Genomic DNA, 14,926 nt, shown 5'->3' on the forward strand with positions numbered 1-14,926 from the left:
TCCGACCAGTGGAGCAAATAAGGAGGGGACCGGGGAAAGAAGTCAGCCGTATACTCTCTCGTAATGGGATACATGCATAGTTACTACTGTGTTAGGTCATGCCTTGCTAATCATACCAGTACAGCCTGCTTGGGAGGGGTACACCCGAGGCAGAATTTTTACAGCCCCTCATTGGTGGGTTTGCGAGTGGGCAGAAGGCATAAAATACCCCGGGCGGCCTTCTCGCCACCATCTCACCTGCCCCGACCTGTCCACAATTTTACATGGGTTCGATTCCCGGCTTGGGTCACTGTCTGAGCGGAGTCTGTACTTTTTTCTCGTGTCTGCGTGGGTTTCCTCCAGGTGCTACGGTTTCCTCCCGTAAGTCCCGAAAGACGTGCTAGTTAGGTGAATTGGTGTGGTGAATGACATCTGTATACATATGTACCCTTAATGCGTAGGCCCCTTTAAGACCGGGTTTGGAATCCTGGGGGACTCCGCCTCTGGCTCCGCCCCCAGGAACCTGTATACAAGGTTACGTTCAGCAGGCAGCGTGCAGTGAGCACACTTCTCGGCAGCTGTCTGGTTTTCTGGTTATTAAATTGAGATACCCTCAATTACGACTCAGGAGAGGAGTTTGATAATACAAAGGCTTTAATAACCAGAAAACCAGACAGCTGCCAAGAAGTGTGCTCAATTGGACATTCTGAATTGTCCGTGTGTGTAATCCGAACAGGCGCCGGAATGTGACGACTAGGGGATTTTCACAGTAACTTCATTGTAGTGTTAATGTAAGCCTACTTGTGACATTGATAAAGATTATTATTAAAAGGTTAATATGGAGACAGATAGACCTGGAGAAATTAACAAAAGGTTTCCATTAGTTTAAAAATAACTGAAGTCAGATATTTGATTGGAGAACCATCAAATTACATCTACTGGTTCCCCTTTATCGACCCTACTTGCTACACCCTAAAACACTCCAATGAATTTGTCAAATAGGATTTCCCTTCAATAAAACCATGTTAACTTGTTCTAATCATACTATGCATTTCTAAGTGCATTGTTAAAACCTCCTTGATAATAGATTTCAGCATTTTCCCAACAACTAATGTTAGGCTAACTGGCCTGTAGTTCCATGGTCTACACACCAAAGTTAGGAGTCTAACAGAATATATAACGCTTATCTAGATGGGTGAATCTGCAATAATTCTCAAGGAGATCAAAAACTATGCAGGACAGAGCGGTCCTCTTGATTGGTACTGTGCCACTGGGGTCAGTATCCAGTCCTCTTTATCACAGTTGTGCTACTTACTGCCTACAGGATGAATGACAGCCATGTGTCAAACTGACCTGAACCTCTTAGAACACTGGTTTGGTATTGCGTCCAGTTTTCACCATGCTTCAGGAAAAATATGAGGGTCCTTGAGAGGGTGCAGAGATTTGCCAGAATGTTTCCATGGATGGGATATTTTAGCTACAAGGTTAGATTGGAAAGGCTAGTGTTATTCTCTTTGGAGAAAAGGAGATTGAGGGGAGATGTGATAGAGGTAGACATGATTATGACAGGTATAAATATGGTAGGCAAGGAAACACGGTTCCCATTCATTGGTGGAACAAGAAAAAGGGGACACAGGTTTAAGGTTTGGGGCAAGAGATACGGCGGGTGAGATACGAGTAAGAACTTTTTCATGCAGCGAATGGTAAGTCCCTGGAACATACTCACTGATCGGGAGGGTGTTGAAAGCATAGGTGATCAATATTTCCACTTGAAGGATTGAGTGGGGGAATGGAACTGGGTGGATTGCTCCATGGAGAGCTGGCATATACTAAATGGGTCAAATGGCCTCCTACTGTGCCATAAATAACCCACGAACCTCTACCTCATATGCGCTCCATCACCGAAAAGGACAAAAGCAGCAACATCCTGATGGGACAGAACGTCGGGAAGGGGCTTGCCCACTATGTGGCACACTCCTGCCCTTGCTGTTAATCTCCCTGAAGCCTCTCAAAGAACAGTACTGCACAGGAACAGGTCCTTCGGCTCTCCAAGCCTGCACCGATTACGCTTCCTGCCTAAACTAAAACCTTCTGCACTTCCGGGGCCTGTATCCCGCTATTCCCATCCTATTCATGTATTTGTCAAGATGCCTCTTAAACGTCACAATCATGTCTTCTTCCACCACCTCCCCCGGTAGTGCGTTCCAGGCACTCACCATCCTTTGTGCAAAAACCTTGCCTATCAAATTTCCTCTAAACTTTCCCCCTCTCACCTTAAACCTATGTCCCCTAGTAATTAACTTTTCTACCTTGGGAAAAAGCACCTGACCGTCCACTCTGCCCATGCTACTCATAACTTTGTAAACCACTCTATCAGGTTGCCCCTCAACCTCTGTCATTCCAGTGAAAACAATCCAAGTTTATGCAATCTCTCCTCAAAGCTAATACCCTCTGACCAGGCAACATCCTGGTAAACCTCTTCTCACCCTCTTCAAAGCAGTCACATCCTTTTGGTGGTGGCGACCAGAATTGTATGCAATTTTCAAAATGTAGCTTAACTAAGATTCAGTACAGCTGCAGCAAGACTTGCCAACTTTTATACTCAATGCCCCGACCGGTGAAGCTAAGCATGCTGTATGCCTGCTTGACTATCTTATCCACCTGCATTGCCATTTTCAATGATCTGTGGACTTGTATGCCCTGGTCCCCCTGTGCCCTCCACCCAGGGCAGCACAGTGGCACAGTGGTTAGCACTGCTGCCTCATAGCACCAGGGACCCGGGTTCAATTCCAGCCTTGAGTGGCTGTGTCTAGTTTGCATGTTCTCCCCATGTCTGCGTGGCTTTCCTCCAGGTGCTCCGGTTTCGTCCCACAGTCCAAAGAAGCACAGTTTATATGGATTGGCCATGGTAAATTGTCCTTAAGTGTCCAAAGATGTGCAGGTTCGTGGGATTACAGGGATAGGGTAGGGGAGTGGGCCTAGGTAGGGTGCTCTTTCGGAGGGCCAGTGCAGACTTGATGAGCCAAATGGCCTCCTTCTGCACTGTAGGGATTCTATAATGGGATTGTTTAAAACGTCCCCCTCGCACATTACTTACTTGTGGCCAGGGTCAATCTGCTTTTCCCCTCCTGTAAAGAAATCATAAGTACTCGCAATTATTGCATACTCTATGGATTTTTTCTGATCTAATATGGTTGTTGCAAAGGGATTGATGCAAGCAAATCACTCTGCAATCCTGGGACTCCAGTGCCTGTCCTTCTGGCAGCAGCCACATCATCCCCAGTGGCGCTGCTGAGCCCAAGAGCTGACTTCCATCTCCCACACGCGTTCCAAGGTCTTGATCCAAGGGGAAGGCCCACCCCTGAACTCGCCGCTGCCTGACAGGCTTGTGGTACGGCAGGCCTTCCTAGAAACTGGAAGTATGGGTCTCTCACAGGCTCTCCAGCTGGCCGGGAGGAACCCCAACGTTTAATCAAGATTCGGCCCAACAATTTTATTACCACACAAAAGTGACAACACAACACAACCCAATATAAATGTGCAATCAAAGTATGACAGCAGTTTGTTCTGCAATGCTCAGGAATCACCTTGTTATCGATCAGATCCGTGAACATTTCTTTGTTTAAGCATTTAACAAACTTCTTTACAACTTGCTGAACATTTGCACAATTGTTGGCAGATTGATATAGTCACATTCTCAGTGACTTAATTATCCCAAAGTCTATAAATTTTTTCATCTGGTAGGGAGAATTTAATTACACAAGGCAAAAGCAAAACTAATCCTGACAGTTATTTTTTAAAATTTCTTTGTAGAAATGAAATCCAATCTGTTTACAACACAGGTTTCAACATCTGACAGATACAGAACAAATGCATGACTTCCTTGCATCAGTTCCTTTGCAACAACCGTTGTAGATCAGAGAAAATTCACAGTGTGCAATAATTGAGAGTAGTTCTGATTTCTTTACAGGAGGGAAAAAAGATTTGGCATTGGATCCGATACATTTCTATGTGGCCCAGAATTCCAAATTCATTGGATTTCAGACCAAGTTCTGAGGTGGATCTTGGCTAAATCAACTACCAGGTTTAATGTTTAGCTTCTAAAGTACAGTCTGCATTCAGTGGAATTAAACATCCTCTTTGGATATTAAACAAAGTATGCCACATTTGGTCTGACTTCTATTCCACTTCAAATCAACAAAATTGGATCTAATAACTTTGTTTATGCAGATGTTCAATAAGTATGCAAATACTGCACAGTATTTGACCGCATCGTCATTCCTCTAACTTGGATGAACAGTCTGAACAAAGATATGCTTCACAGTGATTCAAAATCCTGAATTATATTTTGATAAAAACAACTTTGGAATATAAGCATTAATGATAAGAGATGCTATTTTTGGGGCAGCCTGGAGTTAATTCAACTAACAAATCAGCATCGCTTGTCCGCATCATTCAATTACCAGCTGCAATAACTCAAATTTTGTACTGTTCTTGTGTTCCGATTATCAACATAAACTTTGAATTTGGGAATTATTACTTTATTTAAACATATTAATCCTAAATGTGCTTCAGCCCCAAGTACAAACGTATGCAGGGCAGCACGGTGGCTCAGTGGTTAGCATTACTGCCTCACGGCGCCGAGATCCCAGGTTCGATCCCGGCTCTGGGTCACTGTCCGCGTGGAGTTTGCACATTCTCCCCGTATTTGCGTGGGTTTCGCCCCCACAACCCAAAGATGTGCAGGGTAGGTGGATTTGCCACGCTAAATTGCCCCTTAATTGGAAAAAATGAATTGGGTACTCTAAATTTATTTTTTTTAAAGTACAAATGTATGTATTTGGAAAGGGTTCACTGCTATGAACTAAACCATTTGCAGGTGAATTTCAACCCTTATATCTCCTAACATTGTTCATTTTCAAAGGTACTTCATTAAGCTAAGATCTGACCCTGGATTTCCCATTCGTAAAACATGTGGAACAAACAAAGCTGCCACCAGCCAATCAATCCCCTCCCAACTGCCCACTTCTTCTTAATCATTTATGTGCACTTATTGCAGATTAGATTCCACTTACCTCCTGAAAGTGGTGCTTAAGAAAAAGATGGATAACATTTTCAAAACTGCACACATTTTACAGCATGACTAAGCATACACTGTAATGCAGTGAGAAAAATAATTCGACTTAGTAATAAATTGGTCGGCAACAATGGCAGAAAATATATGGGAAGCAAGTAACCATTTATATCAAAACCCACATTATAGTGTTTATCAATGTCCAGAGTTGTAGGAATTGCACTTCCAATTCACTGGAGCCTTAGCAGACGATGTTTTTGTATGATGAATAGACCAAATGGGCGTGATGGATAGAAGTTTAGTCAGTTTACTTTTTTATTCTGAACAAAGGAATTTACACCAACTTTTATGTAATGTTGCAAGTACATTCTGTAATGAAGAAACATCCTCACAAGCAACATTTCCAAAGGCAGCATCAGTAAGTTAAAAAGTGACCTGAACTTAAACACTATTCCCTGGTTCATTAAGATTATATTAAAAGTTTAACTCAGGATTGCAGTCAGTTACTAATCAAGTTACATCATGGAAATGGTCAAATACATTTTTATAGTGCTTATATCAGACTTCAAATTCAGATATTCTGTATACCTTTTATATAAAAATGAATACAAATAGTTTAAAGCTGTCCAAATCAATGTACATTTCTGGGTATAAAATATGGTTGGTCAAGAGATAATCTGAAATTAAGTCTAATGTTTTAAATCACCATAATTGGCATTTAGAACATTGTTGACGTTAAAGATGAGTTGTAAAACTTTGTTTGCCACTGAAACCTTAAAGCAAAATCTGATCTCCATACTTTGTTTACAATCCTCAGATCTGTTCAGTTGCCAATATCCAGCCCTACAGCTTCCTGTTCATTCTAAGGCAGGAACACCAAGCATTGCAAACAATGCTATTAGAATGGTGAAACAAAGGAAGCAGACAAGTGACGCCAAGTATCGCAATATGTTACAATGAAGAAGAGAACCCTGTTATAAAGTGGCACTGCCAAATCGCAAATACAATGGCCATTTTAGCTTATAAGCTTTGCATGGCTGCAAATATGTCACAAGGTCTAAATATATGTCCGGCTAAATTTAGAAGAGAAAATAATTTCAATTATATTCAAGACCGCTTAAAATGACACAGCAAGTATATTTGGATTATGCAGCAATCAGTCATTAATAAATCTAATACAGAATTCAGGAGAAACGTCTTTACCCAGAGAATGGAGAAAATGTGGAACTCGCCAACACAAAATTGAGGTGAATTCCATTAGATGAATTGAAGGGGAATTAGAACATTATGGAGAAAAGACTAGAAGGATGTGCTGGTGAGATTAGATGAATTAAGGCGGAGGCGGCTCGGGTGGAGCATAAACACAGACAGACCAGTTTGGCTAAATATCCTGTTTTTGGGCTGTAGATTTTATGGCTGGAATTCTCCAACCATTGGGCAGCGCCACCTCCGCCCGTGGGTTTTCCAGCGGTGTGGGATGGCCTCAATGGGAAATCCCATTGACATGCGGCAGGAAGAGAGAATTCAGCCACCAGCAAAAGGCACGCTGCTGAGAACACGCGGCGAGGGGACCGGAGAATCCCGCCCTATGTCTGTGCGGTGTGTCTGGCTGAAATGTATCCAAATAACTTTATTTTCCAAATTTTAACCGTATCAACTAAAATCCTCATTCAGGGGTAATCTCTGAAGATGATACAAACATTGGACAATAACCTACATTGAGGGTGCATTATTGAAAGTGCAATTATATCATTGCCAACTTAATGTAACCAATGAAAATACAAAGTACAGAAGTAAAAAGACACAGGATACTGCTTCTGTAATATTTATTATAACACAAAAATGATCATAAATGAGGACCAATGTGGCCAGACACAAACTTAATATTTGGCCCTTGTTCACGCAAATCAAATACTTTTAAGTATTTAATCATACCACTCCTACAGTGCTTCACTCTTCATGGACTTACTACAGAAGGGAAAAATATAGCTAAATCCTAAGTTGTTGAATTTATCTTAAATCTATATTTCTTGGGCAGCACGGTGGCGCAGTGGTTAGCACTATTGCCTCACAGTGCTGAGGTCCCAGTTTCGATCCCGGCTCTGGGTCACTGTCCGTGTGGACTTTACGCATTCTCCCAGTGTTTGTGTGGGTTTCGCCCCCACAACTCAAAGATATGCAGGTTAGGCCATGCTAAATTTCCCTTAATTGGAAAACATTATTTGGGTTCACTAAATTCACTTTTTAAAAATCTATTTTTCTTTAAATTATCTATAGATAAACCTTTGTGTGAAATTATGGGCAGCATGCTGCACAGTGGTTAGCACTGTTGCCTCTCAGCACCAGAGACTCGGGTTCAATTCGAGCCTTGGGTGGAGTTTGCACTTTCTCCCCGTGACTGCGTGGGATTCCTCCGGGTGCTCAGTTTTCTTCCCACGTTCCAAAGTGCAGGTTAGGTGGATTGGCCATCGTAAATTTCCCCTTAGTGACCAGGCATGTGCAGGGTAGGTGGGGTTATGGGGTTACAGGGATAGGGTGGGGGAGTGGGCCTAGGTCGAGTGCCCTTTCAGAGGGTTGTTACGGACTCGACGGGCCGAATGGCCTCATTCTGCACTGTGGGAATTCTCTGGTTCCATGGAAATGGAGAACAATGTGAACAAATAAATGTACAAAAGTGCCACTTTTTGTTAAACTGTGACTTGCATTCACCTACTTTTTTGCAGGCGTGTTCTACACAGGACAGAAAAATCATGATAGCACACTCAAAACTGCAGCTAGATAGATTTTTGCGAAGTAAAGGTATGGGCCAAAGGCAGGTATGGAGTTAGGCCACAGATCAGCCATGGTCTCATTAAATGGCGGGACAGGCTCGAGGGGCTGAATGGCCTACTCCTGGTTCCCATGTTATATCTCACATCAATCCACTGTTATATGCTCTGCACAACAAGCAGTTCCACTGAAGTCAATGGAATTATTGAGACTGAGGTGTAACAGACAACCCATACATTTTCACCCATTTTTTTCCATTGCCCCAAATTGAATTTCCATGCCATTTCTCTCCAGCACTTACTGCATGCCCTTTCTAGTAGCTAACTAAAACTGGCATCAAAGGAGATAACACAACCCAGTGATAAAGTTATATCATGTTTTCAATATTTTTTGACCAAATTTCCACGGTAAACATTCAAAAAGAGAATAATTTACTACCTCAGCTTGCAGGAGGTTTAGGAAGCAAAGTGGCAATTTGCCACTCAAAAATTTTAAAAATCTAAATGTGCATAGGGAAGTCTAACCAACAGAAGATGACATTGGTTAATCTAGCACAGCACATTAAAATATTCAATGACAACTTTCATATAGTAAGAAGTCTTACAACACCAGGTTAAAGTCCAACATGTTTGTTTCAAACACAAGCTTTCGGAGCACTGCTCCTTCCTCAGGTGAATGAAGAGGTATGTTCCAGAAACATATATATATAGACAAGTTCAAAGATGCCAAACAATGCTAGGAATGCGAGCATTAGCAGGTGATTAAATCTTTACAGATCCAGAGATGGGGTAACCTCAGGTTAAAGAGGTGTGAATTGTGTCAAGCCAGGACAGTTGGTAGGATTTCGCAAGCCCAGGCCAGATGGTGGGGGATGAATGTAATGCGACATGGTGAACTTACTGTGCTCACCCCAGTCCAACGACGGCATCTCCACATCATGGCTATCATCGACACTGCAAACTGCCAGCTCAAAGTGGAGAGGATCTCCAGGAAGATCGCGCATCTAGACACTGACATTAAGTTTCTACAAAGATGCAAGAAAGCAGCCTAGATCCCGAAAGGGCTACAGATCACAAACCCACTCAAGTCGACCTACAACACAGACTACGCTGAGAGACTCTGCCGTCGCACCTCTCTCACACTCCTCAACCACCTCGTATACCAGCTCTACAGCAGATGACGCAACCTGGAAACCAAGATAGAGGCCATATTCTCAACTTGCGCTCAGGACGCAGCAGACCAGCTGCGGAATACCTCCAAACAGATGAGACAACGATACTATGCCACCTATATGCAAACCAAGAACAGGAAGCTTGAGAAACTCGGCATCACCACCAGCAGCAACCAAGCCACCCCCGGTACCACAGTAGAAAATAATACAGGGAAATCTATTGTCGACTTGTCGGACTACACCCTTCAACCAGACAAAATCGAAGTCCTCAGCAGAGGGCTCAATTTCTGCACCATCACCAAAATGGACCCCATCAGTCTCGCAGCAGACACAGAGGAATTAATCAGGCGAATGAGGCTCCGGGAATTCTTCCACAGACCCCAAGAGTTCACTACCAATGAACCGGAACAGCAGACCGAGAGATCTGCGGTGCGGCAACCGAAGAGGAAAGAGTCGAATTGGACCCCTCCGGAAGGCCGCTGCCCTAGACTCGACATGTATGCTCAAGTCGTCAGGAGTCGCGTCAATGCCAGATTAATCAGTCGCATTCACAAGACAGCCCCGAACGTCACCCAAGCACAACGCAACGCCATCCACGCTCTCAAGACCAACCGCAACATCGTCATCAAACTAGCAGACAAAGGAGGGGCCACTGTCATACTGAACAGACGGACTACTGCAAAGAAGTATACCGACAACTCAACAACCAGGAACACTACAGACAGTTACCCGCAGATCTGACCAAGGAACACATCCGCCAACTCAACTGACTGATCAAGACCTTGGATCCAGACCTTCAGAGCACCCTACATGCTCTCATCTCACGTACTCCCCGCGTTGGAGATCTCTACTGCCTACCGAAAATACACAAGGCCAACACACCAGGCCGTCCTATCGTTTCAGGCAATGGGACCCTGTGAGAGAACCTCTCTGGCTACATCGAGGGCATCTTGAAACCCATCGTACAAGGTACGCCCAGCTTCTGACGTGACACGACGGACTTCCTACAGAAACTCAGCATCCATGGACCAGTTGAACCAGGAACATTCCTCGTCACAATGGACGTCTCGGCACTCTACACCAGCATCCCCCATGACGACGGCATTGCTGCAACAGCCTCAGTACTCAACACCGACAACTGCCAATCTCCAGGCGCAATTCTGCAACTCATCCGCTTCATTCTGGATCACAACGTCTTCACCTTCGACAACAAGTTCTTCATCCAGATGCACGGAACAGCCATGGGGACCAAATTCGCACCCCAATACGCCAACATCTTCATGCACAAGTTTGAACAAGACCTCCTCACCGCACAGTACCTTCAACCGACATTATACACCAGATACATCGATGACATTTTTTTCCTTTGGACTCACGGCGAAGAATCACTGAAATGACTACACGATGACATCAATAAGTTCCATCCCACCATCAGACTCACCATGGACTACTCTCCAAAATCAGTTGCATTCTTGGACACACTTGTCTCCATCAAGGATGGTCACCTCAGCACTTCGCTTTACCGCAAGCCCACGGATAACCTCACAATGCTCCACTTCTCCAGATTCCACCCTAAACACATTAAAGAAGCCATCCCCTATGGACAAGCGCTCCGTATACACAGGATCTGCTCAGAAGAGGAGGAGCGTAACAGACATCTACAGACGCTTAAAGATGCCCTCCTACGAACGGGATATGGCGCTCGACTCATCGATCGACAGTTCCAACGCGCCACAGCAAAAAACCGCACCGACCTCCTCAGAAGACAAACACAGGACACAACCGACAGAATACCCTTCGTCGTCCAGTACTTTCCCGGAGCAGAGAAATTACAACATCTTCTTCGCAGCCTTCAACACGTCATCGATGAAGATGAACACCTTGCCAAGGTCATCCCCACACCCCCACTACTTTCCTTCAAACAACCGCGCAACCTCAAACAAACCATTGTTTGCAGCAAACTACCCAGCCTTCAGAACAGTGACTACGACACCACACAACTCTGCCATGGCAATCTCTGCAAGTCGTGCCAGATCATCGACATGGATACCACCATTACACGTGAGAACACCACCCACCAGGTACGCGGTACATACTCGTGCGACTCAGCCAACGTTGTCTACCTCATACGATGCAGGAAAGGATGTCCCGAAGCATGGTACATTGGCGAGACCATGCAGACTCTGCGACTACGAATGAACGGACATCGCACGACAATCACCAGGCAGGAATGTTCCCTTCCAGTCGGGGAACACAGCAGTCAAGGGCATTCAGCCTCTGATCTCCGGGTAAGCATTCTGCAAGGTGGCTTTCAGGACACGCGACAACGCAGAATCGCCAAGCAGAAACTTATAGCCAAGTTCCGCACACATGAGTGCGGCCTCAACCGGGACCTGGGATTCATGTCGCATTACATTCATCCCCCACCATCTGGCCAGGGCTTGCGAAATCCAACCAACTGTCCTGGCTTGACACAATTCACACCTCTTTAACCTGGGGTTACCCCATCTCTGGATCTGTAAAGAATTAATCACCTGCTAATGCTCGCATTCTAAGCATTGTCTGGCATCTTTCAATTTGTCTATATATATGTTTCTGGAACATACCTCCTCCTTCACCTGAGGAAGGAGCAGCGCTCCGAAAGCCGTTGTTTGAAACATGTTTGAAACAAACATGTTGGACTTTAACCTGGTGTTGTAAGACTTCTTACTGTGCTCACCCCAGTCCAAAATGCCAACTCCACATCATAACTTTCATATAAATAGCTCTTTTACCATACACGGTAATTAAACATCCCAAGGCGTTTCATGGGAGTGTTACCAAATAAAATTTGACACAAAAACACATAAGGAAGTAACTTCCGGTTTTTACACTTTTATGCCCGGTTTCAGGGGTAGTTTGTGGATGAGTTGGTGTGGGAAGTCATAAGGAATGTCGAAACCCCAGAAGAAAGGTGCTGGAAAGGAGGGGGCGAGTGCGGTTGTGCTTCCTGCGGGTAGAAAGATGGCGGGGACCGGGTTGTCCCAGTGGGGCCACTCCCCTCACGGTGGAAACTCTTACCGAGGTGATGTCGGTGGAGTTTGAAAGGCTATTTGCCAAACATATGGAGGTGCTTCGCACCGGAGATGATGGCTTCGCTGAAAGAGTGGGTGGAGGAGGCGATTGCCACGATAAAGGCGGCAGTGATGAAGACAGCGGTCGAGGTGCAGGAGCAAGGAGAGAAGCTGAAGAGGGTGGAGGAGGCATTGTCACAACACAGCAATTGGTTCACCTCAATGGCTGAGGAGCTGCAGAGGTAAACAAAGGATTCTGAACTAAGGTGGAGGACCTGGAGAACAGGTCGAGGAGACAGAACTTGAGAATCGGGAGCCTGCCCGAGGGGTGGAGGGCCCCGAGGCCGACCGAGTACTTCATGAAGATGTTTGCTGAGTGGAGATGGGGTAGGTGAAAGAACCCTCCCGTAGGTTGGCTGGTGAATGGGAATGTGGAGGGGGAGGGGCAGCGGTCGTTGGAGCCTGGTCAAGCTGGTTTTGATCGGCCAGGGAGGTGTGAATTATGGGAGGGGAGGGGATTGATACAGGTGAGGTGTTTACAAGAGGAAGTGGATGGGAAAGGGATTCGGAGGGGGGGAAATCAACAGCAACAAAAGGATGGGACAGGCCTGGCCAGATGGGCAGGGCCCGGGGTAATAGTGATGGTGGATAAGAGCTGGGAGGGCCTCAGAGACCCCGGTCAGAATGGTGACATGGAACGTGAGGGGGTCTGGGGGACTGGTGAAGAGAGCAAGAGTTTTTGCGCACTTGAAGAGTTTAAAAGTTGATGCGGTGATGCTGCAGGAGATCCATTGTAGGGTGAAGTATCAAGTGAGGCTTAGGAAGGGGTGGGTGAGTCAGGTGTTTCATTTGGGCGTTGATATTAGTGCTCAGGGGGTAGCGATCTTGGTGGGCAACGGTGAGGTTTCAGATGGAGGTGGTGGTGGCAGATCAGGGGGGGCAGGTACGTGATAGTGACAGGTGCATTGGAGGGGAAGGTGGTGGCGCTAGTAAGCGTAAATGGCCCCAATTGGGATGATGTGGGGTTCGTGAAGAGAGCGTTGGGTGCCATCCCAGATCTGGATAGCCATGAGCTGATGGTAGGGTGGATTGGAACATAGTGCTGGAGCCGAGGATGACCTATTGTACAAGGGGAAAGCAGTGCGTCAGTTGAGAAGAGCGAGGGAGGCTTTTTACGAGTACGGGGAGAAGGCAGTGAGTATGTTGGCAGGTCAACTCCATGGGGAGGCTGTGGTGAGGGAGATAGTTTGGGTGCAGGACAGGACGGAGGAGTTGGTGGTGACTCCGGAACAGATTAATAAGGTGTTTGAGGAGTTCTAAAGGGACTTGTATAAGTCAGAGCCACCAGAGGAGCAGGAGATAAGGGAGTTTCTGGGTGGGCTGGACTGCTGCAGGCAGGTGTGGGAGCAGATGTTTTAGCTTTCACCTTGCTGATTGCTTGCAGGCAGGTCTTGTTGGGGTAGCAGTCAGCATCCCCACCCTGTGTCTTGGCGTGGCGGGGGGACCTGCTAGAGTTTTTGACCCTGGAAAAAGTGAAACTTGCTCTAAGAGGGCAATGATCGGTTTGACAATTCTTGGGGTACCATTGATTATTGGGGTGGGGGTTTTGTTGGGTTGGGGGGGGGGGGGTTGTGTGGTTGTAAATTGTAAAATTGTTGAAAATTTGTGAAATAAGAATACTTTTAAAAGACACATATGGAAATATTAGGACAAATGACCAAAGGCTTAGTTGAAAGGTGCATTTTACGGAGTGAGTTAAAAGGAGGAAAGAGGGCTAAAGGTGCAGAAGCTGAGGGAGGAAATTCAGAGTTTAATGCTAGACATCTGAAGGCATGGCTGCCATCGGTAGAGCAAATGAAATTGGGGGTGCTCAAGAAGCCAGAAATAGAGAAGCACAGACAACTCAGAAGGTTGTACGGCTGGAGGAGGTCACATAGTTTGAGGGGGGTGAAGTTAGTACGATATGAAAACAGCGAGCATTTGAAAAATGAAGCACTTGCTGGACTGGAAGCTAATGCAGTGAGTGGTGATGGGTAAATGGGACTTAGTGAAAGTTATGACATAAGGAACAGATTTTGGATGACCCAGGTTTATGGAGAGGAGGAAATTGGAGGCTGGCCAGGAGAGCATTGGAATGGCCAAGTCTAGAGGTAACAGAGGAGGATGCGAATTTCAGCAGCAGTTAAACTGAGGAATCTTATCTGACATCTAACATAAGCACACTAAATGTTATGTTACTGGTAACCACATCCTTTATAATACAATTATTACATAAACAGAAACTGGGGCACAACATAAAATGGATTAGAGTGAAAAATATAGATATTTTTCAATTTTCCTTCAGTAATTCTGTCAATATTATAGTTTACCTCATCATGATGGTTGATGCCTACTCCGGTACTTGTTGCTTTGTTGTGGTGGTTGTGGTCTGTTCCAGTACTTTTTAAATTGATTATGTGCACTTCTTGAGGAAGGCCTGTTGTTCCTCCACTTGCACAGCCTGATGACACAGTGAAGCTCTCCAGCAAAGTTTTAACTGGGTGGGATTCACCAACTGGTCCAAGCACACAGTCACTTCCCGCGAGAGGACCTGCAGACAATGTCAATAAAACAAGTTTACTAACAAAAATAATTGCACTTTTTTCTAATTGTGAGCAGCTAATTACTCTTGCAGTATGTACACAGATGAGATACACAGCTTGATGCAAACTGTACCACTCCATTTCCCACCAGTTTAAACTGCTGGTATAACTGAACACTTCTTGCTTGCATGGCTGTCCAGAAGAAACCAGTCATATATTGACACGATTAGTCCAACAAGGAGATTAGACATAAAATCCAAATGATCAAAACACACAATCACATTTGAAATAACTACTG

The 14,926-nt window shown here is 45.2% G+C and overlaps 1 protein-coding gene across 3 annotated transcripts in view; it reads right to left on the minus strand.

Moving 5' to 3' along the window:
* Positions 1-14,926, minus strand: part of tgfbr3 (transforming growth factor, beta receptor III) — a 235,941-nt gene that overhangs the window by 145,211 nt on the left and 75,804 nt on the right. For all 3 annotated transcript variants that reach the window (XM_072510477.1, XM_072510478.1, XM_072510476.1), the window contains exon 3: positions 14,416-14,636. In XM_072510477.1, the coding sequence (XP_072366578.1) occupies positions 14,416-14,636 (221 nt within the window). The remainder of the gene's footprint in view (positions 1-14,415; positions 14,637-14,926) is intronic.

Source organism: Scyliorhinus torazame, chromosome 7 (assembly GCF_047496885.1).
Source record: "Scyliorhinus torazame isolate Kashiwa2021f chromosome 7, sScyTor2.1, whole genome shotgun sequence".
Lineage (NCBI taxonomy): Eukaryota > Metazoa > Chordata > Chondrichthyes > Carcharhiniformes > Scyliorhinidae > Scyliorhinus > Scyliorhinus torazame.